This window comes from Hyperolius riggenbachi, chromosome 10 (genome assembly GCF_040937935.1).
Source record: "Hyperolius riggenbachi isolate aHypRig1 chromosome 10, aHypRig1.pri, whole genome shotgun sequence".
Classification (NCBI taxonomy): Eukaryota; Metazoa; Chordata; class Amphibia; order Anura; family Hyperoliidae; genus Hyperolius; species Hyperolius riggenbachi.
The window spans coordinates 92,974,551-92,996,001 of record NC_090655.1 but is presented as its reverse complement, the minus strand read 5'-3'; the positions used below and the strand labels follow the sequence as shown (position 1 = coordinate 92,996,001).

The 21,451-nt window shown below is 44.5% G+C and overlaps 2 protein-coding genes across 8 annotated transcripts in view; one reads left to right on the top strand and one right to left on the bottom strand.

Moving 5' to 3' along the window:
- Positions 1-1,933: 1,933 nt before the first annotated feature.
- DNTTIP2 (deoxynucleotidyltransferase terminal interacting protein 2) lies at positions 1,934-17,584 on the bottom strand. 6 transcript variants are annotated; one of them, XM_068255186.1, is made up of 7 exons: positions 17,552-17,584; positions 11,041-12,779; positions 9,913-10,048; positions 8,300-8,395; positions 7,999-8,163; positions 5,997-6,106; positions 1,934-2,280 (listed from the first exon to the last, which is right to left on the bottom strand). In XM_068255186.1, exons 2-7 carry the CDS (start codon positions 12,771-12,773, stop codon positions 2,187-2,189), a joined length of 2,334 nt encoding a protein of 777 aa, XP_068111287.1. In that variant the 5' UTR covers positions 12,774-12,779; positions 17,552-17,584; the 3' UTR covers positions 1,934-2,186. The 6 variants fall into 6 exon arrangements, with proteins under 6 accessions (XP_068111287.1, XP_068111282.1, XP_068111283.1 ...); XM_068255181.1 differs by lacking the exon at positions 17,552-17,584 and adding an exon at positions 17,320-17,380; XM_068255182.1 differs by lacking the exon at positions 17,552-17,584 and adding an exon at positions 17,326-17,376.
- LOC137533890 (transcription factor A, mitochondrial-like) overlaps positions 17,499-21,451 on the top strand; it is a 118,265-nt gene continuing 114,312 nt past the window's right edge. The window contains exon 1 of one of the 2 annotated variants that reach the window (XM_068255188.1): positions 17,499-17,534. In XM_068255188.1, coding sequence (XP_068111289.1) covers positions 17,527-17,534 — 8 coding nt within the window. In that variant the 5' untranslated portion in view covers positions 17,499-17,526. Of the gene's footprint in view, positions 17,535-17,660; positions 17,690-21,451 lie in introns of those variants that run through there. The other variant, XM_068255189.1, reaches the window with a different exon arrangement.

The window sequence follows — 21,451 nt, the reverse complement described above, 5'->3', positions numbered from 1 at the left end:
AATTGTGTTCCTTTCCTATTGTTTATAGGGCATTCCTCAAGCCAAAGACTTGTTTTTATAGTTTTAATACAGGTTTTCAGAGAGCCAAGGCACTTTCAAAAAGTAGCAAGGGCTCATGGCAGCTCAGTGTGGGCAGGAGGAGGGGGAGTGATTACTAGCCAGAGATTTATTACTAGCCAGAGATTGTTTGCAGCTAGATTTGCTGTATAAACTATCTAAACTTTAGATAGGATATATAGACAAGTTACTTGTTATAGTTAGTTTTTCATCTCGGATCTGCTTTAAATCCAAACTGAAAACCCACCTGTTTAGTCTAGGATTTATGAACACCTGACTGTTTCCTCTGTAACACAGTCCAGCCTGCAATCTTGTCTTGATCTGAGACATAACTATGCATTGAGTCCTATACAGGGAAGAAATGGGAGAAAGGCACTTTACAAATGGTATTGTACTGTATCAGTTTCTGTGCTCCCAGGATACCACAATGTAAACACTAAAGGATTTTTGTAAGATTTCTGTAAGTTGTAAGGAAGAAATGTTTTTCTTTAAATTTGATTATGCTGTTGCTTATCTTTAAGAGCAAAGAGGACGTTCTGAATTTAGGTCCACTTTAAAAGGAAGTTGATTTGATATATTTTCAAAAGTTAGGAGAACCCGGGTGCTCAGAATGCTTTAAGGGTTAAACTATGGAGTCAAGTAGTTAAAGAAAACCTGTAATGAGAAAAACCTCCCCGGGGGGGTCCCATGGCGGTGGAGATAAAGCTCCCCGCACAGTGGGTATGTAAATATTTACCTTCCCGGCTCCAGCGCAGGATCGGCTCTCCGCTCAGAGATAGGTGGAAATAGCCGATCGCAGTCGGGCTGCTCTACTGCGCAGGAGCAAATCTCCTGCGTCTGCGCAGTAGAGTGGACCCAACAGAGATGGGCTATTTTCGCCTATCTCCGTGCAGAGAGCCGCAACAGCGCCCCCGCTGGGGCCAGGAAAGGTAAATAAATCAGCGCTTGTCGAGGGAGGATTGCCGGACACTTCAGGGGAGCAAGCGCTGGACTGCCTGCAGCTACAGGGGAGGGGGAAGCCTCATTGGGACCCTGAGGCTTCCCCCTCCCTAGGTGAGTACCCCCCAGGGGAACTTTTTCTTGTTACAGGTGCTCTTTAACATAGTAGTAGTTGGACCCTAAGACCCACCCCCATGCACAAACAGAAGGATAGGGGGTTGGTTTAAATAAATTCCTCTATTTTAGTACCAACTATCCACTGACTTTTACACTCTTAACTAAAAAGTGGTCTGCAGAGCACTCCTCCCCTGCAGCATGTGTGCAAATTGTGTAACCAGTCACTGGGCTGAAACATGCACATGGACTGAGGAAAGGCTGTGTCAATGTGTTTCAAGTATTGTATACAAGATTCTCATGTTCTTATACTTCTGACAGAGCTGACTGCTTAACAGGGACCAGTTTAAGCCGTGTATATCTACATCAAATAGTTTTCAGATATGCAAAATGTGATGAAACATCATCCAGTCATCCTAGCCTGTCATATGAATGTACATGGGTGTTCATCCCTAAATGGGGAAGGCAGGAGACCACAAAAGCAGCAGAGAACAATATTACCAATGGAAATCCAATAACAACCATAAACCGTCACACTGATCCTGCCAGTACAGATGTAGGAACCTTGCCTGATCTGACTCAATGAATACATACGTTATCCTTCCAAATGTCTGCTCATACTAAAGCCCAGTGTTCTCCCCAGGCTCATTTAGCTGGGTGTTCCACCTGGTTAATTTTGGTGAGCACCCGGCTGTCATCGGATCGCCTCCTATGCTGTAAGCAGAGTTGCACTGGCCCTGCATAACCCCCCCCCTTACCCCCCCCCCCCCCACCCCAACTGGATACTTTTCATACTACCCAGCAGGAAAAAAAAATTCTGGGGAAACACTCATTTGGTTTACCATTTTGTTTTTGATTTAACTATAGATCAGATTATATCTATACTGTTTGGGTATCTTTACATAAAAAGTAGTATGTAATATAGAGGTATGTACAAAACCTAATGAAACTTAGGCTTGGCTTTGACAATGATTCAGTGAATCAAAACATTTCTTCAGTTTAACACACCACTGTTCCTTCAGTTGTCTCCTGTGGTGTTCACTCAAAGTCAATACAGAGAACAGTGTTGCTTGATATTAAGTCCGGAACTTCTTTTTCTTACGGTTCTTCTTGCCTTCAGCCCGTGCAGCCTTTTCTGCAAGGATCTCCTTGTACTTCTTTTTATTGTATCTGTCAAAATATGTATGTATTTAGAAACACTGGAAGTAGTATAAAAAAAAAATAATAAAAAAAAAAACACAAGCAAGCAAATTTCCAAAAAGTGCACAAACCCCACCCCCAGCTTTACTGCCAAGGTTACAGGACTGAGGAAGTCCAGTAGAAGGATATCCCCAGCGGGACTTTATTTGGACATGGCGATTAAAAAGCTTGTGATGTCACCCTTTGATATGCTTAAAGGGAACCTAAACTGAGAAGGATTTGGATTTTTCCTTTTTAAAATACCACCAGTTGCCTGACTCTCCTGCTGATCCTGTGTCTTTAATACGGTTAGCCACAGCCCCTCAACAAGCATGCAGATCAGGTGCTCTGACTTAAGTCAGACTGGATTAGCTGCATGCTTGTTTCAGGTGTGTGATTCAGCCACAACTGCAGCCAAAGATCAGCAGGACAGCCAGGCAACTGATATTGTTTAAAAAGAAACATCCACATCCCTCTCAGTTAAGGTTCCCTTTAAGAGACACTGAAGCGAAAAAAAAAAAATGTTATTATGATTTGTATGTGTAGTACAGCTAAAAAATAAAAACATTAAGATCAGATACATCAGTCTAATTGTTTCCAGTACAGGAAGAGTTAAGAAACTCTAGTTATCTCTATGCAAAAAAGCCATTAACTCTACGACTTTCAAAGTCCTGGAGAGGGCTGTTTTCTGACTTTTATTATCTCAACTGTAAGTGAACTATTTACTTTTTCTCTGCCAGAGGAGAGGTCATTAGTTCACAGATTGCTCTGAAAGAATCATTTTGAATGCTGAGTGTTGTGCAATCTGCACATATTATAGAAAGATGCAATGTTAGAAAAAAAACACTATATACCTGAAAATAAAAATATGAGAATATTTTCTTTGCTGCTAATCTTCTAGTAATTATTCATAGTACACAACCAATTCATCTTTTTTTTTTTTCGCTTCAGTGTCTCTTTAACCCCCCTGGCAGAAATCCCGACCTGTGCTCAGGCTCCACTTTGTGAGCTGGGAGCTGTAAACCCTGGCTCAGGTCGGGGTGGCGCCACGTGCTCAGTTTCTGCGATTCGCACTGCACAGCGGGTCCCAGGCTTTTCCCCCCGGCTGTCTACTTGTCTGTATTCCGCCGCCAGGATCATGTGTTGTGTGTGTGTAAAATGGCTACCAGGATTTTATTCTGGCATATTTTGGCGAGTTATGACTTAATAATTGGAAGCCTAAAATTCTTAAAAAAAACAAAACACGCTTTTGACTCAATTCCAGACAGAAATGCACTGCCAGGGAGGTTAAAGATCGATAACCTGCACTTTCGCCTCACTACTTTAGATATTTGCAACTAAAACACACGTTCCATATGCAATTTAAAAATAAACCAATCCATATGGAACGGCAGAGTATACTTAAGTGCTAGAGATGGGCCCAGTAAAACATATCATCGGAGATCTTTATAAAGAACTGATAGAAAGCAAGGCCTGTGAACGTACTCTGGGCTCTAAAGAGCCAAAGACAACTGGGATGATGCTTTGCAAGCAGTAAAAAGGGTCTCACTCTGTATCAAAGATTGTGCAACACAGCTATACATAGTGCACCAAGTCTATTCAATGCCTTCTCACGTGGCCAAGATCAACAAGCATGCTAGCAAGTTGTGACTTAAATATGGTTTTGACTCGCCTTCATTTTTTCCACTTGATCTGGGACTGCCCTCAAATATCAGCTTTCTGGCCCCATATAGTTAATTCCTTGCACGATAAAATGGGCTCTCCGATCACTCCAAACCCTGTGTTATGTATATTGGGAGTTATTCTGGATGAAGGCCTACACAGTCATGCACTAAAATGTTTATGGGAGAAGCCTTATTTGCGGCGAAATATGATATTGCCTTGAAATGGCTGTCCCCTGCTGCGCCCCTCTTTTCAAGCTGTATTAAGCGCTATGGACGACTATATACGTCCATTACCACCGGAGGTCGCCGCTCAGGCCCTGCTGGGCCGATTTTTATCAAATAAAAAGGCAGCACACGCAGCCGGCACTTTGCCAGCCGCGTGTGCTGCCTGATCGCCGCCGCTCTGCGGCGATCCGCCGCGAGCAGCGGCGAAAGAGGGTCCCTCCAGCCGCCCGAGCCCTGCGCAGCCGGAACAAATAGTACCGGCCAGCGCTAAGGGCTGGATCTGAGGCGGCTGACGTCAGGACGTCACTCCGCTCGTCACTATGGCGACGAGGTAAGCAAAACAAGGGAGGCTGCTCATTGCGGTCTTCCTGGTTAATTCTGATCGCCGGAGGCGATCGGAATTACGCTTCAGGAGCGCCCTCTAGTCGGCTTTCATGCAGCCAACTTTCAGTTGGCTGCATGAAATTTTTTTTTTTTTTTTTTTTATAAAAAAAAAAAAACTAACCCCGCAGCCGCCCTGGCGATCTTAATAGAACGCCAGGGAGGTTAAAAGACTAGCTAGTGGCCTGGCCTATAAGAAACTAGTTTATATCCATAGGGGTCGTCGGCAACAATTTCATCTAGTATGGGATCAGTGGGCTAATAGGAAATTGTTTTCTCATTAATCTACAAAATGTGTCGTTCATGGTTTTTACTTTTGTGTTTCTCCACTACTGTTACGCCACTATTGCAGTACCTTACCATTCTTAATTATGTAAACCCAATAGTACTGGCCGCACATACGCTGCATGATGGCATAATTAGACTTAGATATCCTGTCCCCTCTAGATTAAAGCGGACTATAACCCTGCATTTCAACTTTGCTCTAAAACATTATTTACAGTATATTATATGCAACCAGCATTTTTTTTTTTTTTTTTTTTTTTTACTAGACCAGCATTGGAAGGGTTACACAGATCTTTAAAGTTCCTGGAGATTTCTGCAGACGCATCCGAAGCTGACATAGATACATTTTGTATACATAAATGTATCTAAGTGTTGAATGTGACTCACTCTCTCTGACTAAGAAGGAGCTGGAGGACAGCCAAAGAGTGTGTAACATTTATCAATAGATACATTTAACTAAATAGAATGTAACAATCTGAACTTCTGCATATCTCTCCACGGAACTTTAAACCTCTGTGTTTAACCCTTCCAATGCTGGTCTAGTAAAAAAAAAATGCTTTTTGCATATAATATGCTGTAAATAATGATTTAGAGCAAAGTTGAAATGCAGGGTTATATTCCGCTTTAAGCTTAAATATAGAACAGTTAACTTTTGTACTTACTACTTACACTTCTCTGCTTCTGGCTGCTCTAAACTTTTGTTGATAAAATATCTCCCTCTTTGAGTTGTATTTGCTAAATCATACTTAGTGCACTGTATGGTTACTATGTAACCCCATTTTTCGTACCTCACATTGTTCTATGGAAGGCTTGTGCATTTATTGCACCGTTTGTTCAATGAATTTTTTTTTTTTTTTTTTAAACCAACAAAACACTAGTGATGGTATCACGTTACAGCACTATAACCACTATAAGGCCCTTTTTTTCCAATGAGCTGAACGGGTCACTTGTCGATGGCAAGGCTTTCTAATATACGGCAAGGCTTTCTAATAGCCATCTTAACAGTGTGGATGCTGCCGCTACCAAGGTTCCTTTGAGCTCCAGCAGGTCCCGGTGCTTATCCTTTTTGGAGCCTCCGATTTTACCATTTCACTTGGATGCCAGAGTAACTCGCATATCATCATTCAAGTATTAAACAGATGGATTACTTACCTTCTAAACTCAGCATCTTCTAGAAGTTCTTCTACAATTGTTCTCTTCCGTTGTTTCTTGGGAATTCTGGAGTGATAATAGTCTACGGGGCTGTCCACCACTGTTCCAACCTACGGAAGTTCAAACCAAAGCTGTAATACTTCACCAGAACCCAAGTTTGAAGATACATCTCTCAACTTACCAGAAAAAAACCCACCAAATGACCCATCCCATTTTCTACTACAAAATAACATGGAGACTTAAAGAAAGCATCCAAGCTCGATAAAAAACAAAATCCACTTACCTGGGGCTCCCTACAGCCCCGGGTAACACCGTCCTGTGCCCTTGCCGCAGCTCCGGTGCCTCCCGTTGTCCCGCGCTGCAGAAGCCGACCTGGCAAGGTCCGCTTTTTCTGCGCTTCACGGCGTGGGTCACGTGGTCCGGCCTACGTAATCAGGTCTGAACTACTGCGTCTGCGCAGTACAATGCTGATAATGTTGGCCGGACCACCTGACCCACGCCGTGGAGCGTAGATGAAGCCGACCTCACCCGGCTTTTGCAGCGCAGGACAATGGGAGACACCAGAGCTGCGGCGAGGGCACAGGACTGCTGCCAAGGGGTGGAGGAAGCCCCGGGTAAGTGGATTGTTTAAATCGAGCTTGGACCCCCACTTTAAATACAAAAAAAGTCACTCACAAAGCTTGTAATTAAATGCAGCAAGCATTCTTATCACCCAACATCGGAAATCTCAAAAACCTCATGATATTTGAATGAACAAGCAAAATAGGGACCACACAAAAGACGGAGGAGCGGATACAGGCCATTCATTCATGGGAAGACAAGCCAGCCGGGAACACCTGGTTTGCAGGGTATGAGTTCACTAGCTCAGAGACATATCAAGAATTGATGTCTTCTCACCCATAACTTAAAAGTTGAACTTTTTAACCGAAATAAAAAAAAAATAAAAATAAAGTTTCACGTTTCTGAGGCTTCCACCAGCCCCCTGCAGACGTCCTGTGCCCGCACCAGGACAAACCGATCCTCCGGTCCCCCGCAGCCAACCAGTTTTGGGACAGTGTGCCTGTGCGGCCCTGGTGGCGCTCCCGTTGCTGTGGCCGTATACATGCGCAGGATGGCCACAGTGACAGGAGTGCAATCAAGGGACGCGCACAGCCAGAGACTCGCAGGCGCACTGGCGCTGGCTGCAGTTAACTGGAGGATCTGTTTGTCCCGGTGCAGGTACAGGACATCTACAGGGGGCTAGTTGAAGCCCTAGGTAAGTGAAACGTTTTTTTTTTTATTCAGGTAAGGTTCATTTTAAAGTGTACCCGAGGCGATAAGTGACATGATGAGAAACGTGTGTGTACAGTAGAAAACATTGGTAACCAGGCTGTTTTACTTGATTTTTTTTTTTTTTGCTGCAGAGTTAATTTCTAGGCATGCAAGTGACAGCATCTGTCTTGTCAGTACCTTGTCGGAATATAGTAAACATCACTGATCAGCAAAATTACAACCATAAAACGTTTCCCTGGCAGAATACAACTTCCGAGGGCAGAGAAAGATAAAATACATAAACTATTGACCTTTTTCTCGCAATCACGCTCATGTACCCAGTAGCGTTCTGCACAGGTAAGTACTGCGCCTGCATAGAATGCCCCAACTGCGGGCGTGGGACCAGCGAGGACGTGCAGAGGCTGCCGACCTCACCAGGTCGGCTGCTGCAACAGAGGGGACCCCAATCCACTGGCTGGGAGCAGTTCTGCAGGGAGGGACACAAGCTGCCAGGGGTGGAGGAAGCTCCAGGTAAGTAAACCTGCTTTTAAAAAAAAAAAAAAAAAAAAAATACCTGGAGGTTTCCTTTTAAGGGGTAAAAACTGTTACAAAAAAAAAAAAAAAAGAAAGATAGTTGAGTACCAATATATGGGAGTACCCCTACCTTACATGGTTCCAATTAATAATAATGTCATTTGTGTTTCTATGACAAAATAGGACTTGCCACCGGAGGAAAGTCTGCTTACATTACCTGGAAGTATTTGGGGAAGCCCTCTCGGTCATTCTTTTTGTAGAAATGTTTAGGGTCCATAGCAGATCTCATTTTCAAAGCTTTCAGGTCATTTTTTAACTCTTCTGTCATTTCTGGAGCTTTCATGTCAAACCAGCCCTGTCCTGTAGTTTTCTCACGCTCCTTCTGCAAAAATCAGACAAACATTATGTAAAAACACAGGATCACCTAGAACCAAGCCACATTAGCCACAGAATTGCTGGATTAAATGGCAAACAAAGATACTAAGACTAGACAACATAAAAATGACGTGCCCACATACCTTTCGCTGTTTCTTCAGCATATTTAGAGTCTCTGTGTATGGTGGGACAGCTTCCTTTTTCTCAAAGTCAGGAGTTATGACACTTTTCTTTAGAAGCTAAAATAAAGAAGACATGCGTGAGTTTTACAGTATATAAAAATCCAGCTTGCAGTATTACAGTAGTCAGCAACCTTAGACAGCTAGTCCCCGGTTATCGAAAGAGATAGGGACTGTAGGTTTGCTCTTAACCTGAATTTGTCCATAAGTGGAAACACTGTACCATCTCTGTCCCCCGCACCTCTTCTGTGTCCCCACACCTTCAAGTGTGTCCCCTATGTCACCTCTATTCCCCCATGCCTTTAGGGTCACTCCTCTGTGCCATATCTGCTGCCCCCCCCCCCCCCCCATTTCTTTGAATTGTTAAAATCGATTCTCAAAACCTACAAGTTTTTTTTTGTTTGTTTTTTTGTTACCCAAAAAAGAGTTTCTAACAGGATTTCACATTTTCGGGCCCTTTGTATCAGCGTGTCGTTCATAATTTGGGGACTAACTGTAGCTACTGCCATTGTCTGACTGAAAACTGAGGCTCAAGCAAACTTTAGTGGGCTCTCAAAGATCTTACTGATGCGACCAAGAGGGAACAGCTGAGCTGCCACTGGTCACATGATAATGTTTTGAGCTTGTGTATTTTCAGAAGCCACAAGGACAAAATATCATCCTAGGACACCCTAAAATGTGTACTAAAGTCTCCATATGATGAATTATGGGTATTGGAAACAACTCTTGTGCCAACAGGAATTCTGTCCTTTTTGGACAATATACATCATATTACCAGTTGATTAATACACAGTCCAACTTCATTCCAAACCATTCTGAATTGCATGGTTCTCTTTGCTGTTTTGGGACCAGTGCATGCGGTCTACCCTTTGTGCGGGCAACCTGCAGCGTCCATTAGACTCTGAACCAATGACTGCTTCTACAGATGCCCTACATGCCTCAAAGAGGAACTGTAAGAACCTCCCAGGGATACTTACCTCAGGAGGGGGAGGCCTCTGGGTCCTAATGAGGCTTCCCCATCCTCCTCTGCTGGCTCCCCTGAAACCACAGCCAACAAGGATATCATCTGTGGCTTATCAGTGCCTGCAATATTAACCTTCCCCGGCTCCAGTGCAATAGCAATTTTCCGATCGGGCTCATGTGGAAATAACCAAGCCCGATCAAGTCCACTCTATTACACAGGCTACTTGCAGACCCGACTGGGCTTAGCTATTTCCACCTGATCACAATTGGAAGGCTTGTACTGCGCTGGATTGCGGTAGGTAAATATTTACCTCTCCGGTGTCCAGGGGCTGCTAGCACTGGAACCGAGGGACTCCCAAGGTAAGTACCCCCCAAGGGATGTTTTTATGTTTACAGATTCTCTTTAATTGCATGATCTATTGGTTTAGGAGACTAGCCAGTCATATTCCATTGTATTCTCACTCTCATTTTAAAACTGATTCTTAGCTGCAAAACTCCTGATATGAAACTAAAAAGGTAACATTGAGCACTTTGCTAGGTATGTCATCATAAGGTTTACTTAGAGTCCAGAATTGGCCTTAAACGTAATTAACTTAAAAATATATTCCACTTACCTCATCCTTTTTACTTTCCTTTACGACTTTTTGATGCAAGCCTGGACCCGGGTTAGGCTTCTCAGCATCAAAGCTGATATACAAGCCGCCCATCTCCTTAATGCTCATTCCTGTGTCTATGCTGGTTGACAACACACTGGATGAAAGGGAATATAGAATAGTTTAGGTCTAAGTAAACCTACATTTCATATTCTATATTTACAGTACAATATAAAGCCCAGTAAAAAGTGATACACAGTGGCTGATGTAAGCTCAGAGAACTACATGGTCAATGAGATGCAATTAATTCCAAACTAATGTAAACTGGTCCAATTCCAAGCTACATGTAATCACAAATCAGCAGCAAGTGAATTTGATTGGCCCATCTCCCAGTTGCTTACAATTTGCATAAAGCCTGTTGTACCAGGGCTGTGGAGTTGGTACAAAAATCATCCGACTAACTCCTCAGTTTATTGAAACCACCGACCCAAAATTGCTCCAACTCCTCAACCCTGGGTTTTACACTGGATATTTGCGATGCGGTGCACAGAATTAAGACTTCATATGACCTTGTGCTATAGGGTCATATGCATAGGACCTCCCCGCAGCTAGTGACATACTTCCTGCTGGACAGGAAGTAAATAACTAGGATTCCCATCAGTCCCCACATGCGCGTCGCACTCCTGTTGTGCACACTGCCTGCTTCTCCCATAGGCTTGCATAACTGCATAATACGTGCAGTTGGCATGGATCATAAGGTAACGCACTGCAGCCTTTGCATCAGCAATACAGCGATTTGGATACTTCTGGCATACCGCGTCATCGCGTGAACTGTGCAAGTCTCCATAGACTTGCATGGCCCGTGTGGTGGGGAAAAGTACTGCGGTGTGACGGAGCGAGCAAGGGCCCTTATTTGCATCTCATCGACTATCTCTGCTTAGCTAGGATTTGATCCCACTGATTCGTTTTTTTCTAAAGAAGTAGAGGCATTAGTCAACATCAGGTGAGGAGGAGAGATGGACACCCATACATGGAAAGCAATGCGGTTTCACACATACATGGAAAGCAATGCTGTTCTACTTCCACCAGAGATATAGTTACAGAAAAACAAAAACAAAACAAAACAAAAAAAACCACACAAAAACTTACAAGCCTTTCTTTGGTCTATTTAATAATTCTTCTTCATCATCCACATCTTCATCAATAAACTCTTCCTCCTCATCAGGTTCAGATAGTGGTTCCTTTTCGCTTAGCTCATTTTCAGATTCGCTCTCATCTCCTTCATGGTCTACATAATACTTTTTACTAGAGTCCATGCCAGGAGCTGTGTCAATCACAAATAGTCCCTCACCCACCATATCTTGTGATTTCTGTGCTGAAGATTTGAGTGTTTTTGTCTGCATGGAGTTTTCCTCTACTATTTCTACATCATCTTCACTGGATTCAGATTCCTCAGTACCATCAGCCTCACTGGATTCGGATTCCTCATGATCATCATTATCAGCCTCACTGTGTTCAGATTCCTCACGGTCATCATTATCAGCCTCACTGTGTTTTAGTTCCTTATGGTCAACATTAACAGCCTCAATGTGTTCTGATTCCTCACGGGTGTTATCACCCTCGTTGTGTTCTGACTCTTCACTGTCAATAATTAAACATGCTGCTCCACTTTCAGGCACACTGGAAACATTTTGGTTACCATAGTTTACATGCTTAATGTTACTGACTGCAATGACAGGTGTCTCAACATCATCATGATGATCAGCTGAGCCTTGATCTTGGTCTTTACATTCTCCCTCATCCGTCAGATCATCTATTACAATGACCATTTGGTCTGAAGCAGCTCTGTGTATTGACTGGGGGGATTTCGGTAAGGTAGGGGAAATCTCTGCACTTTCGTTTAACAAGTTTACAATCTCTTCTTTTGAAGTTTCCTTGTTTTTATGTTCTGTTACATGTGAATCCTTGCTAGAGACTTCCTTACCCTGAACCTCTCCATCAGAACTGATTAAGTCAACTTCATGATACACTGGGCGACTTCTCAAACTCCAACAAGGGGCAGATAACAGTTTCTGCTCTTTCACAGGGGACAAAGGATCGGTCCCTTTTTCTTCCCGTAAACTTTGCCTCTGTTTTTTGGGCGACTCTTGCTCTTGACTGCTACTTTCACTGACGCTCCTTGTTTCTCTTGATTGCAATTTACTCTGCAGTCTACTGCTTGAGCGTTTGATAAGTGGCGGAGAAGAAACACCTGAAATAAAAGACTCTGCATCAGATACTTCCTTCTGACATTCCCCACCAAGGGAACGCAAAGCTGTTGCTTTAGATGCTCTTGTAGATCTGGTGGCAGTGATATGCAATCCTGAAACGGAAGAGCAGTTTGATTCTGCGTCAGAATGATCAGAAAATTGTACTGAGACCAAAACTGACTTCTGGCCTTTTCTTTTTGTGGACTGTGAAATGCCTGAGCGTGTTCTCCTAGCTCTGCTGGAAACAGAGGAACAGACTGACTCGGCTTCAGATAGTTCCTCTTCTTTGGACTCCAAAATAGGCTCAGTGACGACTGCAGAATGGTGGCTTCTGAGTTTCCGGGCAGAATCTGTCAAGGCTCCAAGTTTTTGCCTACTCCGCGTGACTCTTGTGGAAGAATTAGAAGCAGTAGATTCTGCTTCAGACACATCAGCATCTGACTGACCACTTCTGTGCCTACTACGAGTGACCAACTGTGACTGGACCTTAAGTGAACCATTCTTGGAAGGGCTTCCAACAGTTATTGCAGACTCACTTTGATTCTGACTGTATCGATCACTGTTTTCCGGTTTAGATTCTTTTGTGGCTGTTCTTCGTGTCAGTCTAGGAGAGGTTGGAGGGTCAACTTCCATTGCTGTCTGAAAAAACAACAAAGAAGATGTTACACAAACCGCTGTAATGATGGACATTTATAAACAAATAGCATTAGCCTGCATTTCCAAAGCAACAATCTTTTACTAAGTCTTACGTCAATTTTTCCTCAAACTATGTATAACTCAAGGATATGCATCGCAATTTTCTCAAGTTTTATTCTGAATGCCACACAAAACAGAAGCATCTGCAACTCTTAAAAACATTTGTGTATGGTTCTGTCCAAAGCGTTTTTAAACTGATGGCTTTCCCCTCCTTCCGTTAGGAAGTAGTATGAAATTTGTTGTGAGCTTTAAAATAACTTAAATGGGGAAATGCAATACACTTGCATTATTGATTATATTCCCATTTTAATCAATATCTAACCTCGGCAAAGCAAACAGTCTGTAGAATCGCATGCATTCCTTGCATACTTGATCTATCCCTACTAGCTAGATCAGGCCTCTCTTAGTTCGTCGGGCATTCGAACAAAACTATCGACGCACTCCAGACCCACTGGCGATCGAGGGAAATCTTCTGCACGGACGGGAATCGTCGGGAACGATCGATTTCGGACGGAAGTCGATTGTTCGATCATTCAGAATATGCGCTTAGGAAGCAAACTATTGCACTAGGTGGATCACGTTCTCACTGTTTGTGTATAAACAGAAAGTCAATTGTATGAAAAAAGACCGCGCTCCCTGTCATATAAAAGATAAGAGTTAACAGTCTCACAGTTAGTTGCCAATCTGTTCTCACATTAGGCTCTATTACAGTTCAACTGTCTTCCAAAGTCCTTGGCTCTTTACTTCAGGACAAAAGCCTCAACATGCTTAAGAGAGATAAACAGAGAAACGCCTTATAGCGTATCACTACGCCACAAAGATATCCCTTCACCTCGATCAACTGTCTGTGCAGTTATTAGCTTAGTCACCCTTCCAGTCACCAGTGCGTGGACACTACCCCCTAAGTGCCCGCACTCACCTTATAAGCCTCCTGTCTCTCCGGAGGTAGGATTGATAGTGTATGGAGGTTGAAAAGTATCACCATCAATCTCCTATGTCACAAACCAGCTTCAAACCACTCTGTAACTGAGAGGCTGACATAGCGTAATACTGTAAATTTATTGAAGTTGAATAAATAATGATTGCACTCACAAGCCGGCTGGGCTACAAAGCATTGAGCAATTACAATCCTAGCCCACGGGAGACCGCTCTGCAAGTGCCGCTTCAGCTCCCCGTCTGGCTGCCAGCTCCGAGAGGCAAAACTTCGAGCCTCTGATGAGTCAGTAAGCCTGACGAAATGCATAGGGCGGAGCCGCAGCACACGTGACTAGACCAGGAAGTTTTGCCTCTCGGAGCTAGCAGCCAGACGGGGAGCTGAAGCGGCACTTGCAGAGCGGTCTCCCGTGGGCCAGGATTGTAATTGCTCAATGCTTTGTAACCCAGCCGGCTTGTGAGTGCAATCATTATTTATTCAACTTCAATAATTTTCAGTATTACGCTATGTCAGCCTCTCTGTTACAGAGTGGTTTGAAGCTGGTTTGTGACATAGGAGATTGACGGTGATCCTTTCCAACCCCCATACACTACCAATCCTACCTCCGGAGAGACAGGAGGCTTATAAGGTGAGTGCGGGCACTTAGGGGGGAGTGTCCATGCACTGGTGACTGGAAGGGTGACTAAGCTAATAACTGCACAGACGGTTGATCGAGGTGAAGGGATATCTTTGTGGCATAGTGATACGCTATAAGGCGTTTCTCTGTTTATCTCTCTTAAGTATGTTGAGGCTTTTGTCCTGAAGTAAAGAGCCAAGGACTTTGGAAGACAGTTGAACTGTAATAGAGCCTAATGTGAGAACAGATTGGCAACGAACTGTGACACTGTAAACTCTTATTTTTTATATGACAGGTAGCGCGGTCTATTTTCATACAATTGACTTTCTGTTTATACACAAACAGTGAGAATGTGATCCGCCTAGTGCAATAGTTTGCTTCCTAAGCGCATATTCTGTATTTTTACCTCTAAAGAGTTAAATGTGACATCATCTGAGAAGGGACGGATCAATAACTCATCGCCTGCTATTGGCTGATAAGAACCCGTGATATCATGACAAGCACAATCTTTACTGCACATGCCCTGGAAAATTCCATGTTCCAGTGACCTGTCCCGTAATCTTAGAACAGTGGTTTACCTTTAGGAAATATGAAACCACTCAATGTTTACCGAAAAGACTGCCTCTATGTCTGCACACCAGAGGACAGATAAAACCTCTGGCCTTGTATAAGCAGAAACGCACTGTCCTGCAGTGATTCTAGAAGTCCTCCTTAACCTTCCTGGCGGAAACCCCGAACGTAGTTCGGGGTAAGCCGCGCAGGTTTTCTCCGGCCCTGCTGGGCCCATTTTCTTAATTTTTTTTTTGCTGGACGCAGCTAGCACTTTGCTGCGCCAGCACACTCATCGCCGCCGCCCCGCGCCCGATCGCCGCTATACGTTGCGGCGCGCGCCCCCCCAGACCCCGTGCGCTGCCTGGCCAATCAGTGCCAGGCAGCGCCGAGGGGTGGATCGGGACTCCCAATGACGTCATCCCGCCCCGTCGCCATGGCGACGGGGGAAGCCCTCCAGGAAATCCCGTTCTTTGAACGGGATTTCCTGATCGGAGATCGCCGAAGGCAATCGAAGCGGGCGGGGGATGCCGCTGAGCAGCGGCTATCATGTAGCGAGCCCTGGGCTCGCTACATGATTAAAAAAAAAAAAAACTGCTGCGCTGCATCCTGGCGGAATTTTTCATACCGCCAGGAGGGTTAAAGGGAGATTAGGCACATCAAGTATTTTAACTAAACTCAGTTAAAGTAACTGAAGCCTACGAATTCAAGCATATAATACTTAAATTCTAACATCATACAGCTGATATTCTGCATTACAAAGACTGTGAGGTGCTGTTTTTTCCGATATTGATTTCAAAAAAATACTTCCTCCCTCACTCTAGACACTATCTTTCCGCTCTATATCATCTATGGGTAACATTATCAGCACTTTAGTGCATACCAAGTACTGAGTGCAATGGAGTGAGGAGTCATTTATTAAAGTATAGCTGAAGGCAGCGCAGTAACAACAGGACCAGGAGAGGAATGGGAAGGCTCTATAGAACCCTCAGCCTTCCCTCACCTTAGGTGATTATTATTATTATTTTTTTAATTGGCTTCAGGCACCCTTTAAAGTAAACCTGAAGTGAGAGAAATGAGGAGTCATCTTCATTTACTAATGAACTATGCCAGTTGCCTGACTTCTGTGCTGATGCTCTTCTTAATATCATTTTAAACAATTGGCCCAGAGTAAGAATGCAGATCATAGATACTTTAACTCCACTGGCTGCATGCTTGTTGCACCGAAAGCCTCGTACACACGCTAGATTAAACTCGTTCAGCAGAGAATTTAGCGTGTGTACAATGGCCCAGACACCTCAGCTAGCCTTGCAGATCATTTTGGCTGAGTGCAACCTGAGAGCATTGTCATCATCCGCACCATACCCTCTGCCCACTCTACCAACCCCATTATCACATTACTAGCCTTCAGGCCTCAGTACAGCCTCAGCATTGCAATGTCACCAGAGGAATCAGATCCCAATCCTCGCCAAACAGCATGCCTTGTATGTGTGAAGCTAAGTCACCAACGTATGTCCTCCCAGCAAATGCAGATACCTCATGAGTAGTTACAAAAACCTAATACATGCAAGAAGATTGCATCAACCTTTTGGGCATTCGACTATTCAGGAATACCAAGTCAATCTACATGCTTGTATTGTTTTGCATGATGGATCATGTCCTCCTCCAAATTGTTTGGCACTACTCTACTTGAGGTGAACCAGCTAGAAACATCATAGGGAAAATTTCTCCCAAACACACCACCCTCTACGACTTGAAGCGTTGTAATTGCCTGAATAGCATGGGTGTAATTATTGAAACAAACATTCTAGAGGACACGGTCATTGGAGAACTGTCGAAACAGCAATCATGTTTGCAGAATTTCCCTATGAGTTTTCCACCTTCAAGCACCGCACTCACTTCAGCTAACACCTCCGCAACTTTACTAAACCCATTCAGTTGGTGGCATGGATAGGGTTTCCAATGATTTCTTATAAATTAGTGGACACAAGCAAGAAGTGGCCATGGGTCCCCTCAACAAGACTAGTTCTCTAGACCCATCCCCATGAAGGATAACCTGACCTGGTAACTACACCCTGACTGGCACGCTTCAATGACCACTAGAAACAGTTGGAGTCCAGTTCTGCTCTGTATACATATAAAACTGATTTAAGTACAAAAAACAAACAAGTACTGTTTAGGTCAGATTGGTAAAGCTGGCACAGAAAATGTTCTGTCTCACAAACATCTATGCAGCAACCAATCTCTTCCCCTTGCAATCGATGCTGGTGCCAGTAGGACTGATAGGAACCATAGCATTTCTAAGCAGCAGACTGCTAGATCTCCGTGAGCCTTGCCCTGACCCGCACGATGCTCCGTAGTGAGAGCAGCGCTCCTCCAATCACCTCTACCTCCTCGTGCCGCTCTCCACGCGTGCCTTTCCTGGTCGCCACCATCTTGCCTGTCATTACCTATACGCATGCGCATTCATTTCCCACACACTTCCGTGTGTGTGCTAGGAAACGCTTCCTTGTGGAAACGTGATCCCCTGCAGGGGTTCCGCTGACATCTCACAGTTCCCGCATCCAAACCATACCTGTTACCCCTGGCGCATGCGAGGGTAGTGCTTTCTGTTACCTGCGTAGAAAACTCAGCCTAACTACGAAGGCGCTGGAGGCTTTGTTTTGTGGTCGAAACACATAGCGGAAGTGACGTGTGTCTTGCGTTCCCGGCCTGCCTTGCGCCTGAGCGGGTCCACTGACTCCAGTTAGTAATGTGTGTTGTGCGGTAATGGTGTACTTGCTGTCTAGAGGTGTCGGAATTCTTGTCAAGTCCTTGGCCGGTGTAGTGAAAATTTTTGCTACCCATCATATTTTGCAACTAGCCATAGAGGACAGTGTAGGACTGTGTAGGCGTGGCTCCTCTCTGTTAACACGCCTGTAATTTTTTGCAACCACAGATCCCATTGAGCTAGAAGGGGGATTGTTCCCTCCAGGGGGGGTTATTAGTTGAGCAAGAGGGGGGATTGTTTCCTCGGGGGGTGGGGGTTATTAGTTGAGGAAGAGGGGGGATTGTTCCCTCCAGGGGGGGGGGGTTATTAGTTGAGCAACGGGGGATTGTTCCCTCCAGGGGGGGTTATTAGTTGAGCAAGAGGGGGGATTGATCCCTGGGGGGGGGGGTTATTAGTTGAGCAAAAGGGGGGATTGTTCCCTCCAGGGGGGGTTATTAGTTGAGCAAGAGGGGGGATTGTTCCCTCCACTAGGGGTTATTAGTTGAGCAAGAGGGGAGGGTTCTGTGTGAGAATAGGGTTTGGTTGGGTTGCATTTTCTGATACAGATAGGTTAAAGTCAATGGCTAGGTTGCACTTTCTGATAGCTATACGTATAAATAAGTGCAACCGGTTGCAAAATCTGATAAAGTTGCAAAACATTTCACCACAGGTCCTCAGGCTACAAGGTGCCACTAGTCTCTACCTCCTCTCCCCTGTTTATTAGCAGCAAAAAGGCACTACAAGTTCCAACATGGGTGTTATGTTATGTTGGGTAGTGTGGCATTATTATTGCTGTTTTTGACCCTGAAATGGAACCTGATGTGAGGAATGTGGAGTCATACAGTGCTGCCCAAAATTATTCATACCCCTGGCAAATGTTGACTCAAACATACTTTTATTTAACCAGCAAGTAATTTTGTGCCGGAAATGACATAGGGGTCTCCTGAAAACATTTCTCAGCTTTTATTTACATTTGAGCAAAAAGTGCCCAGTCAGAATCAGAAACTTTTTATTTCGCAAAGTACAACACAAGTTGCACCCGGAATTATTTTTGGCACATACAGGGTCGGTGGTGGTACAATAGTATACATGCAGAAAAATGTACATACAGTAGAGATAACCATACAGTGTCATGTGCACAGAATAGGGTTATGCACACCGCATAGAACATGGAACAGTGTTTACATACAGTGAATAGCATAGTGAGAGAAGGACCAGAGGGGGAACTCTGAGTGCTATATTGAGCGGAGCAGCCACCATTTTGCGGCGCTCAATCTGCTCTGCAGCGGTACAGATTACCTGCAGTGTGTCCTTGGGAAGTACAGAGAGAGAGAGAAGAAGAAAAGAGACAGAGAGAAGGAAGAGACCCCAAAAGTCCTCTAAGTATGGTGGCAGTGGCCTGGCCGGAGTACCCTATGAATTGTCTGCTGTAACGTTTGCTTCAGCAATCATCCTTGCAGGCGTGTAGGGCGAGGTTGGTCAATCTCCCAGAATCCAGCCTGGTGCAGGAGAGCAGGCCTACCCTGAGCTATGCTGGGCTGCAGGTAACTTTGGCTGGAGACTAGGCTGTGCTGCAGATACCTGTGGCTACAGTGTGGGCTAGCATGTCCAATGTAGGCTAGCATGTTCAGTCCCTCCGTAGTGTGTCGCTGACACCCTGAGCCTCTCAGCTGTGGGTGCAGGCCCTGATGACTGGAGCCAAGAGACTGTGTGCTGGCCAGTCCAAAATTATTCATACTCTTCACAAACTGTCACAGTCTGTGGGAAAATCCAAAGTTCTATACCATTCCAAATAGTCCAAGCTGTTCTAAAGCATCCTAATTACCCTGATTAATTGGGAACAGCTGTTTTAATCAACGCAACAGGTGAAAAACAGCAGCTCTTTGGAGTTGGTTTGTGGACAGTCATGGCTTAGACAAAGGAGCTCAATGTGGACCTGCAGATGCGCATTATGGCTGCTCACAAGTAAGAGGGCTACAAGGCCATTTCTAAATGTTTTTAAGTTCCAGTGGCTACAGTGCAAAGTATTATTAAAAAATACAAGATGTTCCGCACTGTAGAAAATCTCAGAGAACATGGTCGGAAGCCAAAAGTGACACCTGTGCTGGCCAAGAGCATAGTGAGAGAGGTGAAAAAGAATCCAAGGATCACTACCTAGGCCATCCTTGTGAATCGGGGCTCTGCTGGTGGCAATGTCTCTAGGCAGACAATCCAATGGACACTGCTGGGTTCTACGGATGCAGACCAAGGAGGATGACACTTCTCCAGATAAGGCACACGAAAGCTCACTTTGCCTTTGTAAATGCTCATCTGGACACAGAAGAAAACTTCTGGTCTTCTGTGTTATGGTCAGATGAAACAAAAATTGAATTATTTGGTCACAATGGTGTTTCCTTCATTTGGCATAAAAAAGGAGAAGCCTTCAACCAAAAGAACACCATCCTCGCTGTCAAACATGGTGGTGGAAACCTAATGCTTTGGGGGTGTTTTTCAGTCAATCGACCAGGGACGAACACTAAGAAATCAGCGCAGGAGATTTGGGCGCAGACTGTCCCACCATAGGCCGTAATGGGAATTACGGCTATAGCAGCGCACAGGGAGTAACTTCGGCGCCGTCAGAAGACGGAGCTGAAGTTACATTTAAAACACTAATTCAACTTCCAGCAGTAGCATCATTCCCTACTATCCATGGCGGCCTGGAGGGGGCTAGCAATTAACACAGCCAGGACTTGTGCAGGAGCTGGATCAGCCATATACCGGCTGTATCCTGCGCCTAAGTCTCCCGGCGCCGATTCATCTCGTACACGCCAGGGAACCTAATCACAGTAAACAGCACCATTAAAAAAGAGCAACACATGAGGATTCTCAACAACATTAGGCAGTCTGCAGAGAAACTTAGGGGGAGGAAAGGAGGCGCCCAAGATATCAGTATACACACAAAAAATAAGTAAGTATTCTTACCTTATTGGTGTCTAGCTTCAAGAATACGATTTTTCTCTTACAAATACCAGATTTTATTATGCACATAAGACAACGCGTTTCGCGGATACAATCCGCTTCATCAGGTCAATTTCAAGTGCCTTAACGAAGGTTGTATGTCCGCAGGGTCCTGAGCACCTGTCAACGCGTTGTCTTATGTGCATAATAAAATCTGGTATTTGTAAGAGAAAAATCGTATTCTTGAAGCTAGACAGCAATAAGGTAAGAATTCTTACCTATTTTTTGTTTGTATACTGATATCTTGGGCGCCTCCTTTCCCCCCCCCCCCCCTAGTGTTCACAGTGACCTCCCAAAGAGGAGGTCGCGTAGTCTTCAAATCTTGATTTAAGTTAAAGACGGTATTTTTTTGTTTTGGAGCTGCGACCACCTGATCGGACAAAGGCCAAGTGAGGACGGTACTTCCTCATATGCGCAAAACAGTGGTTGCTTGGATTGCAACCCACACTTGTGTGTATTTAGACACTTGCTTACACATTCCTCCAACGCAGATGGTACTACACGAGATTGGGGTCCTGTTGTCCCTGTGTCTTTTTTCTCACTTCCAAGGATTCACATGCAGAGAAACTTGGCCTTGGGCACCAGTGGACATTTCAGCATGACAATGACCCAAAACACACAGCAGAAGTGGTGAAGATATGGTTAGCAGACAACATTAACATTTTGGAGTGGCCCAGCCAGAGTCCTGGCTTAAATCCAATTGAGAATGTGTGGACTGGAGGGTGCTAAAGATCGGGGTGATGGCAAGAAGACCCTCCAACCTGAAAGAT